This window comes from Rhopalosiphum padi, chromosome 1 (genome assembly GCF_020882245.1).
Source record: "Rhopalosiphum padi isolate XX-2018 chromosome 1, ASM2088224v1, whole genome shotgun sequence".
Classification (NCBI taxonomy): Eukaryota; Metazoa; Arthropoda; class Insecta; order Hemiptera; family Aphididae; genus Rhopalosiphum; species Rhopalosiphum padi.
The window spans coordinates 14,397,566-14,419,727 of record NC_083597.1 but is presented as its reverse complement, the minus strand read 5'-3'; the positions used below and the strand labels follow the sequence as shown (position 1 = coordinate 14,419,727).

At 27.9% G+C, this 22,162-nt stretch overlaps 1 protein-coding gene across 2 annotated transcripts; it reads right to left on the bottom strand.

Moving 5' to 3' along the window:
* Positions 1 to 2,131: 2,131 nt before the first annotated feature.
* Positions 2,132 to 22,130, bottom strand: LOC132928935 (serine/arginine repetitive matrix protein 1). Of its 2 annotated transcripts, XM_060993893.1 has the most exons (10): positions 21,851 to 22,130; positions 9,213 to 9,266; positions 7,672 to 7,895; positions 7,506 to 7,578; positions 7,229 to 7,388; positions 5,173 to 5,321; positions 4,660 to 5,086; positions 4,526 to 4,585; positions 3,890 to 4,394; positions 2,132 to 3,780 (listed from the first exon to the last, which is right to left on the bottom strand). In XM_060993893.1, the coding sequence occupies exons 2-10, from the start codon at positions 9,253 to 9,255 to the stop codon at positions 3,625 to 3,627; spliced, it is 1,797 nt and encodes a 598-aa protein (XP_060849876.1). In that variant the 5' UTR covers positions 9,256 to 9,266; positions 21,851 to 22,130; the 3' UTR covers positions 2,132 to 3,624. The 2 variants fall into 2 exon arrangements, with proteins under 2 accessions (XP_060849876.1, XP_060849882.1); XM_060993899.1 differs by lacking the exon at positions 4,526 to 4,585 and having other exon boundaries at positions 21,851 to 22,129.
* Between the last annotated feature and the right edge of the window lie 32 nt (positions 22,131 to 22,162).

Genomic DNA, 22,162 nt, shown 5'->3' with positions numbered 1-22,162 from the left:
TGTTCTTTTGGAAACATGGGAAATTGTCTATATTATCGTATTGAAAAATACAATCGTATATATAATTAATAATTACCTATTAATTAATCGTAAGTGAACAAATTGTCGAAATAAGTAGGAAAATGAAATTATTGAGAAATATGTAAGAACATGTAAGTATTTATGGCAAAATATATAAAAATATGTAAAATAAAATATTGTTCATTTTATTGGAAATTCCTTGAAACGAATTTATCACTCACCTAAATGGCTAAATTAATTTATCAAGTCACAGTAAAAATATGTATTTACATATAAATCCGAGCCCTAGTTGTTAGTTATACTTAGATACTATCAAGTAAAAGCAATAGCTTAAAATTAAGTAAATAAATAAAAAATCATTATTTTTAAGATCAATACGTTCATTGCTCCGCTCAGAGTTTAAAATTAAAATTAAAAATATAATAATAATTTACCTACCTGAATATACCTATATGATTCCTAAATAGGTATTATATTTATACTTATTACGTGAAAATAAATATGTATAAGGTGTACACACACACACACACACACACATATATATATATATATTTATTAACTTCTAGTAAAAACTATTCAGCTCGATAATTATAATATTTATTAAAAATTAGGTAACTATTACAGTTCAACAGTTAATAAGTCCCTAAAATTAAATACAAAATAATCAATTAGAATAAATAGATATCGACGATATCGTTATCGATGAATGAACATAAATGGTAATTAAGTTAATAAGGTAGAGATCATTTTGACTATGGAATAATATGTGAATATGTCACTTGTGAAGTATGGTTGGTGGGAAATGAGGAGATTAATTAAAGTTGAGAGTTCTGAAATAAATTTGGAAAAAATGTTATCGTTTATGGAATTATTGGATAATACTATAATAGGATATTAAGGATTCGCGACGGAGGCGTAGGTAGCTTTGGAAAGATGAAATGGTAATTTTAGGATGGAAGAAGTGAGTACTGTGTTTCGATTTTGATGGTTTGAATGCATTGTGTGACATTAGAACAGTGCTTTATATTTTAGACATCTTTTATTCCTTTGTAGCTGGAAGTGCGAGCACTTGCGCAAAAGGCACACTTGACTGCAGGACTGTTTTTATCTGAGGCAAATGTTTGATGAGGAGTAATCCCACATTTAACACAGCGTTATATTTGATGGCAGTAGTTATGGTGGTGTGTCCGTAGGACGTAGGTTTGACAGTTTCGACACTGGGGTGGACCACTCTATGGTCCTATAAGAGATAGTATTTTTTAATAAATATTATGTGCGTTGACCTATTTGACCACATGTCAAATGTTGTATGCTCTGTATTACTGCTAATATTTCTTGATCATCGTATATAATATGCTTATTGCTTAATAATCGTAGTTGAATAATTATTGTAGTCATGCGCTAAAATTATTGCGTTGAAATGTCGCAGAACAAAAATGCTCAGCAACTAAAAAAACCTTTTTTTTATAATTTAATATGTTTAAACAATTTATAAACATATAATCAAAAAATATTTAATTTATTTCATACATTTTTATACTGCATATTTACATATACGATATACCTATAATAGTTATTTACTTATTCCAGAAAGGATAAATCTTCTCATCTGTTATTAAATCATCAAAGTAATTTATAAAATATCATTATTCATTATTATGTCCTTCTGACATGTTATAGTAGTAACAAAAATATCGCTTTGCTATTTTGCCTACTCCCTGTAGACCTGAAGTCTGTAGTCCCTGAAGACCTGTAAGCTTTAATTGATAGTTAATTACAATTTAAAACACAATTTTTTAAATGCATAGGTTTAATATTGGTAAAATATTTGAGGAAATTGTAAAGTATATCCTCCTTTACTTTATTTTTAGACACAAAAATCAAAATCAAATATTTTTATATTTTTGCCATTCCAAAAGATAACTTACGCGATTTTGGTTAACATATATTTCGATAAATTAATAAGTCGTATTGACGTATTGGCTTAAGGTATGCATTATATAAATTTGCAGTCTGATAATTTAGATTTAAAAAATTTCTATTTTCGTTTATAAGAACACTATATTTCATACGAAATATTTATTTTTGATTACAAAAAAAGTAAAATCGCTTTAATTCGTATGATTATTTAATATAACAATTAATCAATATCAATAATTTTAACAAAATTTGACAACAGTATAAATTATTTTAATTATTAGGTACAAATTGTGCGCGCCAACCAACTGAAATATTTATAAAAATAAAATTTGATCATATCGTAAAAATAACATTTTACACTCTAAACTATTACATGAATAAATAACATTCTTTTATATTTATAAATATACAGAATTAATGCGTTTTCCATGCATAATATATATAATAATAACATTCATTATAGTATTTAAGTCATGTAAATAGGTACCTATTAAACAAAAAAAAAACAGCATGAATCAAATATGTTTAAATAAACATCAAAGTTTACACGATGTTTGTAGTTTGTTAGAATATTGATATATTGCTGTGATTCAGCTCAGTTGAATGTTTTTTTATATATAATAATTAATATTTAATAGGTCCCTACATAACATATTACATCATATACCTACACTAAAACATTTGACACTATTAGATTTGTTGTATTATAACTTAAGTAGTTATAGTAAACAATATGACGGTAAGTACTTCGTAAAATAATTGTAAATTATTTATCAATTGTCGTATATTAATATTATTATTTATTAAATTTGTAATCAAAATAACTAAATGTAAAAAAATTGATTGGTGAATTTCATTTTGTGGAATTTACATCTTTTACTTTTATTAGACCAATTAAAATTATAATCATGTAAATAATGTTCAATTTATACATATACACATAATTACATAAATTAATAACCGTTTTTACCATTTGTAATGTTTGTATCTTAAATAATACATTAATAATAATCAAATACAAATTATAAATAAGCTTACAGCAAATAAGTTAGTTGTATGTTAAGTGTTTTAAGTTTAAAATATACAGGTAAATTGGTATTTATAACAATTAATAGGTACATATTACATAAGTAATATTCTGAAAATAATTCGATATAAAAGAAACATTTAGTAAGAATATAAGCTGATAATAATATATTATGATAAAATATAAATTTGTTTTAACTTAATAGTACGAGTATATAATAGTAAGAATACCCATTATACTATTTATTGTTATGTATATCATAGGCATGCTCAGGGGAGATATCGGTATGCCATGGCATCCTACCTATGCAGTCTGTGGAACTAGCACTTAGCAGTTTTCTTTAATCTTTAGTTAGGTATAATTTATAAAAATTGTCATATATCAGTTTAAAAACCTAATAATTTACTGGCATCCCCCACGAAAAAAGTCTATGTACGCGGCTCGCCTATGATGTATATTATTATCACGCTTAAAAATTTTTTTTTGAGTTAATGATGACCAATTTATATAAAATAATATATATACTTCAGTAATTTTATTTTTAAGACACTAAGCTTAATAGGCCACCATAAGATATTTTTTTTATTATTTGTGTCGAGTAAATAATTATAAATTAGTAAAGTTATATAAATTATGTATAGGTAATGTCTTATAGGTTACATAATAACACATGGCATGGCACAGCACATTGGTAAACATACTGGCACCATTGTTGCTCCAGAACTTTGTTTTTCCTTTGATTTGCTCTTGCTTTTGTACTTGTACATTCCTTTGGCCTTGGCCTTCATTTGTCCCTGACCAAATTGACCTTGCTGTAGGACATGAATAACAAAAGTAAAATAAGTTAAGCAATGACATAGTATATGTAGATCATAGTTTTAATCTAGTATTATTATATTATTATAAAAACGACTAACATACCTGTTGCATTACTTCTTCCTTCTTCGCAAACGTTGTTGACCCGGGTGGATAAAAAACTGGCGGCCCGGCAACCGACTGAGTCACTTCAGCTTCTTTAACTTCCGTTAATTTTTCGGAATTTTTATTTTCAGGAGTTTGATATTCGGATTGTGGCTTCTTAATCGGAATCGTATATTCTGCAGCCTTGTCGTGTTCGTATTCTTTAGACTTGGTCTGATAATCCTTGACATTTGAATGGTATTCTCTATTACTGTGATAGTTTGTATAATCTGTTCTGTCACCAAACGATGCCATCAAGTCATCCAACCGTTTAGGTGGATTTTGGAGTCCTGGAGTGTCAGCTTCATCTCTTGGGAACGGTGAATGGCGTAGTGGCAACTGTTCTTGGTGTACAGGTTTTGTGTACCCATTTGGTTGTCCATATTTAGTGTTCTCTCTGGTCTCGCTTGAATATTTATACGAATAAACCGTTTGGCCAGACGGCGAAGTTAAGTTGTTATCCACGCTATAAAAAAGTGGTGCATAATTAGGTAATTAATTATATTAACAAATGATGTGTTCACGTCACATTCCCTGAACACAACCATGAACCTCACATATACGATCACAATATTAACCTCCAAAACGCTTACTAACCTCACGGGGAAACGACGGGTTACAGGGGGCGTGGCATGAGCGACCCAGGTCACCTCTTCGCTGCGACATACACACTCATTACTATCCCCCGAAATAATAGTTTATATTAATCAAATTAAATGTGTAATACTAACTTTATTCTGCTTGGATCGGACGGACTAAACTTCTGGACCGACTGAGGTGACGTCGTCCTGTTTGTATAAGTATGACTACTCGAGTAGTTTCTAGGTTCTGGTGGTTGAGGAAACGACATTGGCGACGGTGAGCGATGCGGGGACGGAGAACGCGGAGACGAAGATCTATGGGGACGAGGAGACGGTGGCAAATCTCGCATCGAACGATTCCTACTATCAGTACGATACTCTTCTGAATAATTGTAAACTTTAGATTGTCCTGGATCCGTTGTGGGTGAACCGAATTTTTGGTATGTCGAATAAGTTGTGGTACCCGGTATTATTTTTTTTGTGGTTTCTTTTGAATATACCGATGTCTGATAAGTTCCTGGAGATTGATTTTGAAGCAGCTTGGTATAACTACGCGGAGCATCTACCAAATCTAAATCTGCAATTAATAGAAACTTTTATGAGTATCACATATTCAAATAGTATACCCACTAGGGTTTTAATTTTCAATACAAAATATTTCACCTAAAGGTTCTCCATTGGTTGTCGACGTTTCATAGGTAGAAATCACTTCACTGGTTCCTGGTATTTTTGATCGGTTAAGGCTTCCATATCTATGTTCTTCGTGTTTACTATATTGCTGTTTATATGGCGTACTGCTCCTTAATGGTTCACTGTTAATATTTAAAAAAATAGATAGGTCAGTGAAGTTATAGCATTTTGATAAACTATTACCTATTTCTACGACGGTATCTCATGCGGCTGATATGAGTTGGGGACTACTTTTTATAAATTACTAAACAATTACAAACAATTGAAAATCGGGAGAGTTTACCACTACCCAAAAAAGGTACATTGCAAGTTCCTATACGGCGGAAGACAGATACGTATGTAAAAAAAATACAGTATATTTTTTATAGTATTATAAGTTATCAAACTGATGATACTGTCTTAAAAAAATAAAAATATCATAGGTAATACATTTCATTTTCATACATTTTAATATATAATATAATATTTCAATCGTAATTATTAAAATTATCAAACATAAAAATAAGAACTGCAGATAGTCACACAAAAACAAAATGCTGAAAAAGAAAATTGTATAAATGAAAACATTTTAGAGTAATCGGCAAACAAAATTAACTAATACGATTATTTAAAAAATTTAAATTTCCGAAATATACCACTTAAAATATATTTTTTTTATTATATTAAAATGTATGACAATATTAATAATATCATTATATTGACAACTTATAAATTATAGTATTCTATAAAAAATAGTATTTTTACAATAATTGAATACAAATATATATGTAGAGTAGGAACTTATAGGTACGTACTTTTATACGTTATATACGTACTTTTTTTTACCGTTTAGGAACTTACAAATGTACCTATTCTATCGTGTAAGAACTTACATTCACCCATATTAATGTATTATCAAAAATATTTTTCATATAAGCAATTATAATAATATTAGATAGCTATTTAACATAATATTTATGTATTATTAAAAATTATTAAAATATATAAGTTACAAAAAACTATTATTTAATTTTAAACGTATGTGGTATATAATATTGTATAAAATAAAACAATTAATATTAATAACAAAAATTGAATTTTATGCTTTTATCTCACTTTTATACACTACCATATGAGTTAATTTCAGACACTATATAGGAACACTTAACGACTATCTACAATTATAGTAAACTGATTAGGTTCTAAATTATTTTAGGTGCTAGATATACTAGTATAGTTTGATCCCAAATGATTTTTTGTATATATATATATATATATATGTATTGCATGGTCTACATGTAATTACGCGACGTTTATACTTAATTGTAGTGATCCAACTAGGAATTGTGAGCTCTGTCAAAAATAATTTTTTTTTTTTTTAATATATATAACTTTAAATAATAATATTTTATTAAGACGATTATACAAATATTGTATAAAAAAAGGTTTTAATGTTTATAAATTAAAAATTAAAACTTAGTTTTAAAATTTTAATTATTTGATATTAGAATTTTAAACTACTAGGTAAGTACTAGTAGGTATTAGCAGTAATAGAAAAATTGTAATTTTTATACGTTTATGGTTATATATTTCAATATTTGTATGGAAATTTAATAAAAATTTACTAAAATTATTATTGTATTTAAATACTAGTTAATAAAAAATATATTATATTGTATACAGCTATTATATTCCTCTATGTATTATGTATGTACCAACATTTTTAATATAGTTTCCCAATCATATTTTTATGATAATTCTATATATTATGTAGGTAATTTGTTTTTTTATTTTTGAATAATTATAATAATAGAAAATAAAAATTATATTCGAAATATTTAGGACATAACTTGTGAAAATTACCAATACGAATTCGGAACCCAAATAGTATAAAAATTGTATTTTGAGAATTAACTCGTATGAGGCTGTCCCAATATCCCATGGATGCCTGATTAAGACATTGCCTGAGAAGTATCTAATTAATAAAGTATTAAGCCTATAGACAATAGACTATAGAGAATAAAAAATAAAAATAATTAAATTAACTTACATGCTGGACTCATTAGTTGTTATTTCATGTCTACTAATTCCGGAGTTTGAAAATCCAACTCTTTGAGCATGATTCAAATCGTCTAACAATGAATCGAGTTCAGAAATACTTTGTCTCATGTTAACACCGTTTGTTTCTTGTCTGGGAACTGTACTTTTGCCTATAACATAGGTATATAGGCTATGTATATTAATATATTATACATATTTTGTTAATTGTTATACTTGTAATTAAATAAAAATATGATTAAAAATTTAAAATAACACAATCAACGTACTTTCTGTCGATTTATTATATTGGTATGATGAAACCGTTTCATAACCGGGATTTTTTCCACTGTTGGTCTGTCGCTGAAATGTTAATATATTATTATTTTACAAGACATTTTGATATATGGTTTCATAATTTAATTATGACTGTGGTCATTATTGATTAATTCATACCAACAAGTCAACCGATTGAAGATCAGGTAATCTTTCACTGAGCACTGTAGATTTATTAGCTGGATTAAGATATTGGATTTCATATTCCTTGTTAGTTTCTGTTTGACCGTTACCAATCGTCCTTGATGTGCTTTTAGTAACTTCTCTGTATCCAGTTGACGATGTACTACCAAGTCCATGGTTTTTACGCGGAAGAGTGGATTGCAAATCGTCCAGTAACAATTCTAAACAATAAATATTCAAGTTTGAACTAATTATACGTTGTAACGCCAACTATATGCATTATTACGTCGTTACCTATTAAATATAACAGTGTCAAGGTGTTATTCCCGGAATATTGGATAATCTGAACATTATTAAATTATCTCCTAAGTGAGAGGTTTGTTGAAATCAAAAAAATATTAATTCAATTATAGGTAGGAATAAATTACTGATACAGTGATACCTATACATATATGCTCAGTCCGTTCATTTTGCGACTTTATATGTATATTGTTAGCAAATTCAGGTATTATTTGGGAATGTTGGGAATGCTAGTATCTGGCTAAAACAAATTTAAATTATACGAAACTACTTTATTGATGTGTGAAGGGGGGTGGATAAATAGCAAATACTAAATATAGGTAAATACTAGACACAAGAAGGTAAAGAAAATTTGTTTGTGTTTTTGGGACACAATAAGACTATAGCTTGAGAATTTGAGATACCTCTATAAAATACTTAAATAATGAAAAATATAATAAATTATGTACCTAATCTAATTATTACTAAATATAAGTAGTAAGTGATTTCGTAATATTGAGTAGGTATAACATTGGATGATGATAAATTAATGTACAAAGTGAAGTATAGTTGAAAATTATTCTACATGTTATTTTTTGTTTTTATAGTTGGTCGTTTAGAAAAAATAACAATTGTGAAGGTGAAATATCCTTATGTAAATATGTTTGTTCAGGTTTCTATTTTTAATAGTATTAGCTACGGTCCAGACAGCCGAAATGTGTCAACGTTCAAACAAACTGTAACGTTATAAAAATAGCAGTTGGAAATGAAACACGATTTATTTTTTATTTATTTTTATACACGAGTATACCTACACCTTGAGATTAGAATACTTTATAATTTAGACGTTTCCTTTTCACTTAAAATTGTCAAATATTTTTGATGAGAAGAATAAGCTACATAGACCATTACAATGTTGTATCATTGGTCAATTTTATCGATGACTTAAATTATTATAAGAATTTGTATCAACATGTTCAAATTTGGATTATCAAATGATGTATTCAATTTATTTTTTTATTGTTTATTTTATACTTATAATAATCTATTTTTAATATCTTCATGAATACTTCGAAACATACAGAACACTATTCCTTCAAATCGGTTCTAGATTCTAGTGTACTTTTATGGAATTAATAGGTACCTCATATTGTATGTGACTAATACTATATAATATTAGATATAATGCTGTGTATTCCATATAGGTACAAATAAATTCGTGACTAATCTAATTCTTGGAGGTTTATATAGGTACTTACCGAGTCTCGCCTCGCCTTGATTTTGATTTTGTCTGCTGTACATTGTTTTAGGTCCTGAAAAATTACAATCACTACTGTTATTGAAAATTCATATATCCGCACGCATATGATAAAAGACAATGATACCAGCACGTGAGAATGTTTACAATTTTTATTTTAAAACATATTACATAAAATATGTTGTAAATAATATCATTTACCTATGAATATATTTTGTGACTCATAAAGTGCAATTCTAGGCTTATAACAATAACTAGTTTAAATAATATAAACCAATGAACATTTTATTTTTCGATTTTAATAAATTTATGAAAAATATAGGAATATCTAGGTCGAATAAATTACTGTACATACCACGTATTCAGGGGCGTATACAGTGGAGGGGGGGGAGATTCAAAAATATTTTCAAAAATGTTAATAGTTTTTGAAATAATGAGTGTTGATTTAAATGGATTACCCGACAACCAATATAACATAAAAATTACAACGCTTATTATAAATAATGTAATATTGATTGAATACAATAATTTGCATGGGGATCATCTTATATTGGATTCGGGTGAAATAGATTTTAAATTATAAAAAGACTAGCAATTTATCGATATTAAAAAATTAATTTTTTTCTTTACGATGTCCAGTAAAATTATTAAAAAATAGATCATATCAGATGATCTATAAATATATAGTGTTTTAAAATAAATATTTTGAATGACATAGATACCTAGTTTATTTTTATAAGACTGCATAATATGACTATGAATATTACGTCATTATTACAACTTAAGAAGTTCAATATCATAATATTATACGGGAGTAACTAAGACCTGAATTGACAGGACAGTCTAGATATTAATATGATTTATTTGGTTAAATTAAAACAAATATTTATGATATTATATCTCAATTAATTTCTAGACAATTTTATTAAATTAAATTATAAATGAAAAAAAAATTAAAATAATACAATTATGATAACAAATTAAATCAAAATATTCCACTTATGTTTACTTTATTATAGATAAATACTTTAAGAAAGGATTTATATAACCAAATTATATTAGTTGTACAACGATATGTTTGTTACTTATGTTCTTACGATGTTATTACATTTAATTTAGCACAATTTAAGGTTGATGTTAGACGTGCTATAAAGTCTACAATTTCATTGAAAATGTATGTAGATTAGAAATTTAATTTAGTTGATATTTTTTTGTTTTGTTCAAGGATTTTTGGAAAAGTCAAAGGAATATCTTGAATTTTTTTTTAATATTTAGATTTATAATGTCAAATCTACCTACCTATCTTTTTATCTGACTGATTACTTATAATAATTGATTTTAGATATTGTTTTGCAATTTATTCAGAAAATAATAATCCTACACATTTTAAATGTTTTCCTATTATAATATATATTCATTATAATATAGACTTGGAAAAAAGTTGACAATTTTTGGAAATTTTTATTCCATGATTAAGTTAAATTAAGTTAATTAAGTTATTCGATACCAAGATTCTAAAATGTAATATACATATAATGTTAACTATATAACTATATAGCTATATGTTGTTCTAACTTCAAATGTATTGTCTAACATTTTTTTGATTTTGTATAATTTTAAAAAAACTTTATATTTTAACGATTGTTGTTTTTAAAGTTATTATTTTATTAATAAATAATAATATACTATAAGTGATAAGTCACTACCTTCCTAGTCTAATATGTTTAATGGTTTCGTTTGTTAATGTTCTGTAATCTGTTTTTATTTGATATTTGTTTCTTATTATTGTTGTAATATAGGTTTATAACTAGGAAGTTTTCTAATGAATGAAACTCTGGCCTTGAGCCAATCTTATTATCTTGTAATAATATGTGTTAATAGATAAATAGATCAACGACTCGTCATAAAATCTGCAGTTCTGCAATAGTAAGAAAAATAAATAATTCTCACAAATTCAATTATTTTTAACTTAAACTTGCATTGATATTGTGTCTTGACGTTTTATTGTCTTATGGAAATTTGTTATTGATTAAAAGTCCGGTACCTAGTTTTAGATTTTAGTTGTTATCATTTATAAATATTTTACAAAATATAACCTATTACTACCTTATACCTTGTAACTTAAATACCTACCTATATGATATTGTCATTGATGTACAGACCATCATAAAGCATACAGACATTCTAAAACGTTTGACCTTTTGCCTAATATGATCAAAAATGTGAAGAAAAAAACAAACATTGATACCTTCACTGCGTTTATGGTATTGTGGGTTCAAATATCCTTCATACTTAATATTTTGGACGTAATCCAATATGAATCTATCTATTCTGCACTTGTAGCCTGCAGAAGCATATGCAATAGTTTTTATTTTTGTTGTTCTTTTTGTTTACATTGTAAGTCAAAATATTTTTACACACAAAAAGTAGGACATTTTGGTCGAAGGGTGTGTTCTCTTAGTAGGTATATATTATACACATTAATGGTCCATTATAAAAATAAGACGAATATATTAATGTCTATAGATATTAGGTAATAGGTATAGTAGTTTTTATAAATTATGTAAATAGCTATTGTTTAAAAATGACTCGACGAAAACATTGTGTAAAGTAAAGAAGTATAAGCATAGGCATACCTACTCATTATTATAGCTACCTATCTCGAGTAAAATACCGACGACGCTGTAGGTATACACTTATTGTGTCAACAATAATATACCTAAATATAGTGTTAGGCATTGATGACGTTTTATAAAATTCCATCGCGCAATAACAATTATGTACACCAATGTTAACATTTTTGTTTGGTGTAAGTCTATAAAAACGATTTTTTTTTGCACGTCAATATAATTGTTATATGACTAACGTTTATAAGAATCCTGTTTTTTAATAATTTTGTAAAATATGGACAATTCCTATGCTAAAAAAGATATATCTTAAATATCAACAATTTGATATGAAAGGCAACTGGCTTTTTTTATTGCCATTTAACACGGCACTGTAGAATATATGCAATTATACCGTTTATAGTTCGCAAAAACGATCAGATATTAGTTATATTACTAAATCTCTATTTAAGCAGCATAACCTACTATTAATAACGGTAATTAGGAATCATTAAGGTTTTTGCAATCACGTATTCGTGTTATTTTGTGTGCAGCAGTAACCACTATAATCGGTGTTCGTGTTGATGTACCACCTAAGGCCTAACTGCAGAGATGATGATGATAAATCGTTCGACGTCGTCTTACTAAAAAATATGAATAACAATAATCTATAATGATCATAATTATTATAGATACTAATATACTATTAAATTATATATTATATTATTATAGTCAACAAAAGTGTGACTTTAGTCTTTAGTTCTAAACATATATATAGGCGTCAGGCGTGCTTGGTATACATGGACACCTCCCAACATTTTGTAATTGGGTATCTATCGAAAAGTTTGATTCATATTTTATTTGTTGTTACTAAGTAAAATAGATTTTTTTTTTTAATTTGTGATAAATAATGTGATTAATAAAAAACCTTTTACGTTATTTCACAGTTCTAGTAGATAATAGATATACGAAATTTGGACTTTTTCCGTTAATTCGCTACCACTTATTTTTTAGATTCTGGGGGCATGAAGTGTACTATGTGTTGTAGCATTGTTTCAAATAAATTTTCAGGACCCGTAACGCTTAAGCCACATGTACTCAACCAAGTAGCTGTTCAGCATTGGTCGGTAGAGGTACCCGTACCCCACTGTTTTTTATTCAGTGATTTTATTTTTCCCCAAGAACTCTCAACGGTATTAATGGGAGCCAACGTGTTAGGATCTAACACAAAAATCGTAAAAATCGTTGCTTATAATGTGGACTATAGAAGTACCAAGTACCATGACCCAATACTGTTTTGAATCATTAATTCTATACTATTTACATATAACTACAAATGGCTTAAAATGCTGATTTCAATTTACCTAATAATAAACAAATTCAATAATTTAAATATAAGAAATAGGTAGCCAATAGGTGTCTGTCATACATTTGTATATTATGTTATTGTTACTATTATATAATTATACATATTGTAGGTATCATCATTATATATAATGAATATCATAATTTATTTACGTTCGATTAGTCTAATTAGACTAAAGAAAAGGATCAAAAATACTGTAGACACCATCTGCAAAAATTTAGGTAAATAGGTGTACGCATGCCCCGATGCCCGTTGCAAGTTATGAACGTATACATGTACATGTAAATATGTAATTATTATTATATTTAGCTAGCAGTTTATATGAAAAATGTGGGACTCGTTTCGTTGAGAGTAAAATAAAAAAAAACATGAAAAAAATAATATATAAAGGAAGCTAATATCGCGCGCGAACGCGTTTTGATGCAGATATGGAGTTACTGCAGTTTTTCTCTATTGGAAAGGACACACGGCACGCACGTACTACGCACACTATTATTATTATTGTATATCATATATGTGTGTGACCGATACCAAATAAGGAGAAGAGTGGCCGCCGCCGAGGCGTCAATGACGTAAGACCGAAAACGGGCCTGTCCCGCCGGGGGAGTGTCGCCGTCGTTGGACCGATCGTCGTCGTTACACTGCTGCTGCTTGTTGCTACGCACGACTCCGCGTGACCTTGAGAACAGTGCGCCCGCGCGTGTTTTTGCTTGGCGTCGACCGGCCGGTCGACCGGCTACGGCGACGTTGCGTTGACCTTGTCGTCGAAACATATTTTCTACTACCCGCGCCTGTTTTTTTCCCATTTTTTTGCACCTTCACCGCCTCCTCATTGCTTTATTATTTCTAATCCTCTACTACACTCCTTTATTTATTTCTACACACTTCGAACGTATTGCAGGATACGAAATTTCCAATAACATAATGTTATCATTATCATTAATGACAATAACGTATTTGTTGTGTTTATTAAAAATCACTATAAAACATAAATGAAAACTAGATTGGGAGCAGACCACAACAAGGTCAAAACTCAAAAAAGTAAAGAAACAGAAGAATGCAGGTAGTAAAATAATGTTATGAAATAACAAATTTGATGCCTTAAATAACTCAAGAAATTTCATATAAAAAATGCATTTATGCTTTAAAAATTTAAATAATGTACATATAAAATCCACTAAAATAATATTATAATGGTATTTTAGGAACCTATACAAAATCATCAACATTTAATAAACATATTATTGATTGAAATTCAAAAACATTATTTTAACTATTTATTATGATTTGATTGATTTCATGATAATATCGAATTTGACTTATTTGTGTATACTGATGATTAAAGTATTAAATACCAAGGTACAAGTAACCTGTTGGCCTGTAACGACTTCATTGTTGTTTGGAATTTTAAAAATTTTAAATTGTTTGCATTGATAATAGAAAATATTATATGTATAAAAATAAAAATCCAATGATATCGAGCAAATTAAATTTTAAATTTCGCTTAAATTGCCTTGAAAATCATAAAAATATTATTAAAATTGAAAAAATTCCTTTAAAAACCAAAACATTTTAAATACATTTTGGTATATCTACTTATTAAGACATTAAACAAATTTTTACCAAAATGAACAACGCGGGAATAACATAACTTAACCTTGATAAATTATTTACAATATCACTTGATTACTTATAAGTTATATTGGCCTAATAGGGTTAATTTTAACATGATATATTAACAGCAGGTATCTACTCCTGTATTAACAAGAACAAGTTATAATAGATTAAACTATTAAAGTGAATGAAAACTAAATGCATAACTTCAGGTAATTGATAATCATCGTTATTTTAATCTCTGTTATAAGATGATGATTGAGGGTACTTACTACTTCCTAATTTTTATAGTATGTTTTCCAATATATACTATAGTCTATAATATATCTTTATCTATACCATTAGCTTAAGATGAGAATTGAAATTTGATCAAATTTTAGTATACATAATAATTTAATAATAATAATATTACATTAAAAGTTTCAAGTTAACTCATTGAATAATTTTAATATTATGATCAATATTTAATACTATATAGCTATATGCCTATATGGTAATGGTATGATGCAGATGCACATTAGACACGGTACTAGAACTAGGAATAATTGTTATATTGTGTTAAAGGGCTTTTTTTATTGTCTTTACGTATGCTATTTACACGGGCAATATAATACTGAAACCTTTGAAATAATACTATTATGTACACGTCTCCTCTCGTCCGCAACGACAAGTGTGCGGATAGCGACACGCAATCCTATAGTATATTATATACAAAATATAAAATAACGTACAAGCGCACCTCGTTATAATTATTGTTACCCCGGTTATAAACATCCGCGAGAGTTTACGTCAAATAATAAAATAATATATATGTATATTTCGTATTATATACGCGGGGTGTGTCTAGAAACTTAATATATGTATCCCAAACATAATGTATTCTAAACATCCTGTGTATAATTATATTATTATTGTGACGAGTTTGTAATGGTTTATTTAACAAAAACAAAACGCTTTCTCGCGGATGACAGCTGTAAGTTGGCCCTTTATATAGTATATACCACATCGTGCTACCCACGATATAATTGCCGCTGGCGACTGAGCACGGAGGCTGAGTAAGCAGTTATAAGTATTAAAATCAACTTACTTAAAACTGTTTATAATTTTTCTTTAAAAACAAACCTCATTCTGCCATTCTGCCTCCTCCTCATCCCTCTCACCATCGACGGTCCCGTTTATAACTACTATATTGTACGGCGCGACCTTTCTCATCGAACGTATACATTATATCTTTTCGTCTAATTGATAACACTCATCGACATTAAGTATATGTATAATTTTTCTTTTTAACTAAGTAAACATACTAAATTCTTATGAGTTAATACATTATAATTATGATGATTATCACAAGGTATAAAAATCCTTGCTCTTAATCCCTGCTTAACTTATACATTAAGTTCAAAATATGTTCTTTAAAACCATCCTTTACGACTTTTGTCGAAATTTAACGACCCTGAATGACTTCCAAAACTTGCAAACTTATCCGATATTTTATCGAAATTAATCTAAATTTGACTCTTCAAAATAGTAAAATAATGCAGTAACAATACATTCCAAGTTACTAACAAAATACAATAATTTGTTAAAAAATTAAAGAATTTAAAGTCATGTATTGAGAATAACTAACAAGAAGTTTTTGAAACACTATATGATTTTCTCTGTGAATCTAATATGAACCTATCACAAAACACTATAGAACAAGTTATTCAACATTTGAATGAGCTCAAAGTAGCTTTTAAAAAATACTAAATGTAGAAAAAAAGTTTAATGGATTACGACATTCCGTTCCCTTACTATTTCAAATCTGCAGTCTTATCAGTACGAGAAAAGAAAAACTGATTCTTCACTTGAGGCAGCATTTGAAAAAGAAATCCTTCATCAGTTCATCACCTTCTCTCTTCTGGGCTGATGTGAAAGAAGAATATTCTGAGTTTTCATAAAAAGGATTCAATGCTCTGCTACCGTTCGTGAGGACTGTATAATATGGAGGGTACATGTTATTAAAAATAAGTATATCTTCGTGGATTCAGACTTATGAGTTTTCTTGTCATATGTCAAGCTAGATTTGAAAAATCAAAAAATCAAATGCTCGCAAACAAACCCAAATATTGTATCAAAATCAAATTATAAAATTAATATTATTATTTTTATGTAGATTGTATAGTGCATATTGATTAAAATAAATAAATATTTTCAAATTTCCCATTGTTGCACTTATTTTATAATTTCTTATCTATCTTTTATGAGAATGTATGATAAATGACCTTTTGGAGTAGGTAAAACAGTGGTAAAAGATCAAGAGATATGTGAATGAAAAATTTTTGAGAAGCGCTGGTATAGGACATAGATATTGCAATACAGCAGGTTCGATGTTTAGGTACTAGCATTATGCTTTATGGGTACTACGCACGTTTAACGACAAGTCTCACACCTCGACCTTCCGCGTTGTTTAATCACACAACAACACGCCATATCGATTTAAATTTTTTTTAACTGTTTTCGTCAAGTACACTGTATACATCGAATGCGCAATTATTACTTGTATATAAGCGTATAGTCGGTATATAGGTCTATAAATATCACACATATACACCTGAGGAAACGAGTAAAATTTACCACTTCCTTCGAAACAATTCTAATTATTAAAATAATACAACTTGATGTATCCTATAAATATATAATATACATAATAACTGTTTCAAAACTTATTTTTGAAAAATTAACCATTTAATTCTAGTATTCTACTTAACTGTATCACTAGATAATTTATACTTCCTCGAAGATTACATAGACAATATAATATAATATTATTGTTTATAGACGTATGCCGTACACCTATAAACATGGACCTCGACCTTATGGCTTTACCTACTTCATATATATGCCAGTTTCCAATTTGCTACATTATATTTATTGACATGAATTCTATCGCAAAACAGATGATTTTTTATAAAAGGTTTTATTAAGATTAATAATTTATTTTATTTTATTTTTAAAAAATACATGCTGTATTTCTGTCTGCTGAACAATTATTATAAACAATAATTATACGATTTATACGTAATGATATTATAATGCACAGTAACATTGATTGTATTTAATTTGAATAATGCATACCTATGTAATATATATTACAAATACAATGACAAAAAACATTCATACATAATAAAATGAGTAGTAGACAAAATTATTTTAACTTAGAGTACTTGAAAAATATATTGTCAACAAATATGAGCATAATTTTTACATTATTAATAATTAATATAGGTACTAAATTAAATGAAAATAATTGAAATACTTATTTGGTATCGATGACACATTACAGATACCTCCAACCTACAAGGCTACAACATTATTCAACACTGAAAAATGACCTTTACAACGCCTAAAACGGTTGTGTCAAAAATATAAATTTTGTAAATATTGAGTCGCATAATATGTGAACACATCTGAGCGGCGAGCTGTAAGCACCGCCTACTTAAACAATGTACAAAAATGATTGAAATTTGTTGTAAATATACTACGATGTGGTAAGTTTTGCATAATAGCGGAAATATTCAAATATTTCATAGTAATATATTATATGTTAATTGTTAATTATACATTTATACTGTATATTCGTGATATTTTACTAGCAAATTTATATCCCGAGATCAAATTATATAATAAAAAATATTAAATAAATTTCAATTATACGATTATCGGGTTTAACAGTAAAATTAAGCACTGGCTATAGTGATTTCTGGCAGACTGTATGGTACTACAACTGCATGATTATGTAATAGTTATTATAATTTATAACAGTGGTCGTTTGGATTTTCTTTAAATATTCTAAAAATCCACAAGAAACTATAATAAAGAATGAATAAAAACAACAACGAAAATAAAATGATTAAGCGAATTTCGACCTTCTTAATCTGGATATATTTAAAGATTCTTAGTACTTACGAGTTGATGTTTATATATGTCTATAAATCCTATAGCAATAAGTTATACAACACACTGCAGCTGTCATGTATACGCAACGAAACCACAAATTGATTATCTTAAGCACGCACATGATAAATTTAGTATGCAGCCGTTATAAGCGTACGAGTATATACTTAATACTTATATACACATAAAACCAAATATCCTGAATACCGGGATATATATATATATATACTATGTTTGTGAAGTGTCTGTTGAATTATATTTATGTATAATTATGTATTTAATTAATATGAATTAAATAATAAATACATATTATGAATTTACAACAGATTCGTTTGGGAAACACAATACTGGTTGTAACATTTTTACAAATAAATATATGTTTTATTACATATACCATATCATGTATTTATATAATATGTATACAATAAGTATGGAAGTTCAATTAAAAACGTATTTATAGGTCACTGAAGGATTAGTTACTATAGTCAACAATAGATATTACGAGTAGGAGTAATGAATATATTGCAGATTTAATAACACATTCAAGTGTTTTTTTTTTTTTTTTTTAGTATAAAATTATAAAAAATATACCTGTTGTAATTACGAAAATTCACTTAATCGCAATCTAATGTAGAATAAATCAGATAAATTCATAAAAAAAAAACTCCTACGTGGTCTTACTGCAACAGTTCAGTTTATAATATTACTGTATTGAATGTGGGTAGAAAATAAATGTTTCGAATTTTTTTTAATTGAGCTACCACGCCAATTTTTAAAACTTTAAATGTAGACTGTAGAGATTTTAATAATATATAATAGTAAATTAATTTTAAATTTGTACGATTTTCACATAATATAAGTGTATAGTATTATTAATAAATTCTAAAAAATATTAACGAACAGATAAACTAAAACAAAACATAAAATATTTTCTATGTTTGTATTTCAATATGTTTACTAAAATATTAAATGTAATAACCCGCGGCGGAAGTGATCACACTTTAAGATATTTTCTGTCTGCGGAGGTGTGGGAACCGCAGGAGGGAGATTTTTTAACCAAGTAATAAAGTAACACCCACGCCCCGTGAGCAGTTTGGCATAGTTTCTATGTCCAATTGGTTTTATCGTTGGAAAATTAAAAGACTGTGTGTGGAACTGCAGAGTATTTTTTTTACGAGTTCATTGAAGGAAGCAATAAAAAAAAAATATAAAATGCTATTCCTAGTGTTGGCGCTGGTCCACGGATAGCTGAGTCAGCAGCGGTTAAATTTGGATTTTAAAAAGTGGAAGACTGCAGTAAGATGGCAAAAAAACGGCACAGAAAGGCCGAATATTTATCGTACATCTTTATTATTATAACAGTGTGGGATAAGAACGGACGCCTTCGTATCTATTTAGTCTTATAATATGTGTGGCACCCATTTCGAAAGTGCAGCACATCAGCTATATATTCTAAAGACCGGGCCAAGGCGTTAAGGTTTTATTGAAATTGGCTCTGTTTTTTTTCTTTCTTAATAAGTATTGTTTATTTATATCAATATAATAAATAAATATCATATTAATTTTAATATATGACATGATTTTTTTTTTGGTAATTGTTTATTTGTGCTAGTGCGTGTATGTATTACAAATATTTGCGTCATTGCGTCACCTCGATAAAGTATTTTAATTGTAAATAATGTCCATGCCTCATAATATAGTTAATAGTTTAATACCTACTGTTTTTAAGTTTTCAGAAGTAATTGTACATATTATATAAATTATAAATATTATGAATGTTAATTAAGAATTGCTAATTTTATGCATATCAATATTTATAAAATATAATGAATGCTTTTTCGATGAATATAAGATATAAAGTTCGATTGATGAGTTCATTGAATAATTATTTCATTATCTCCTGTAGTAGGTCGCTAATATGCTTTAACCTTTTTCAATTTGTTTTGATGTTTGATGTTCTACATATATTGGTACTTCTGTCAAAGTATTAATTTTTATCTAATATTATAGTTATCAAAAATATAAATAATTTCAAAATTTTAGAAATAAAATGATTAAACATTGGTACCTGACACCTGTCAATAATATTGCTAATTTTAATATTAAGAAAAAAAGAAAAATAGCAACCACATTTTAAAATATTTCACTCTCTATATCTCTTTCATCTCTGTTGACTTTAATCCTGCATTAATAATGTTACACAAATACCTGTTTAAAATGATCGGGCTCTTTTTATTATTATATGGGTATAATTATTATAACTATGTTAAACATACAACCTTGAGCAACTATATAGATACGCTATTATTTTATATTTTCTTATAATGAGGTTACCTATTTATTTATTTATTATTTTTAATCGTAATATATATATTACGTAGGATTACCACCAACTGCAAATTCCATTTTGGAAAGAGGCTTTAGATTGTTACGCCCTTACATTTTTACACTTCAGCTGGTTTACTCAAGAGATTAAAAAGTCAAATATTATAACCATCATTAGAACTCATAATGTTATGAAAAATTTGGAAGTTACAGGGGCACTCGCAAAGAATGCGCGTTTTAGTAACCATCAAATAAATGTTTGTAATATACTCATATATATATATAAATATATAACAAACCTTAGGCTTAAGATGTATTGTTATGAGTATTCAAAATTTTATCCGGCTATTTATTAAAGTATGAAATTTCAGACAATGTCTAGTTACATGGACCGGCGGCTATACAATAAGTCATACTATAAAATCTTATCATTTTAACGATCAACAGCGACTAAAGAAAAAAACGATAATCACGCTTAGTAGAATAGTTGAAATTTAATAAATTTTTATCATTATTATTATGCTTAGGTATATGTATACGAAAACTTTGTTCAGGACTCCGAATTTTGAACTACACTTAAATAACGACAGAAAAATTTAATTTTGAAATATAATATAGATCTGTTTATGTTTAGAGTTTTAAAAATCAAGTGTTCGTCTTGCATAAAGTCATTATATTTTGAACAAATAAAAAAAAAAAATCTATGACAATTTTACAAAGCGTGAAATGAACATTTGTATACAATAAACTCATCGACTCTGATACCGCATTAATATGGCTGTAAAAAAGTACCTTGTCTGATGTGGTGTCATGTACGATATGGGAGCAGACGATGACGCTAGCACGCGGTCTTCAGAGCGGCTGGTGGTTTTTTTTTCGGAAACGCACTGTACCGAACACCTGCAGTATATTGTTAGATGTTATGTGTCGAGTTGTCACCCGCGATGTGATATTTTTAAGGATTGTTGTTGTTATTATAAATCGAATGCAGAACACGCGCGTATTATATACTGCCACACCGAGAGAATGCGGTCGCGACGGCGTCGGGCGGAAAACTGTTGCGACTTGCGGTCGACACGCGTAGCAGCGGGAGGAGCGATCTCG

Bases quoted from the DNA above. Each gene is read 5' to 3' on its own strand.
- LOC132928935 (XM_060993893.1), bottom strand. From the start codon at position 9,255: ATGTACAGCAGACAAAATCAAAATCAAGGCGAGGCGAGACTCG. The intron at 7,896-9,212 runs GTAAGTACCTAT...TTTATTGTTTAG, and splicing joins TCAAGGCGAGGCGAGACTCG to AATTGTTACTGGACGATTTG. The intron at 4,586-4,659 runs GTTAGTATTACA...TGTATGTCGCAG, and splicing joins TCCGATCCAAGCAGAATAAA to CGAAGAGGTGACCTGGGTCG.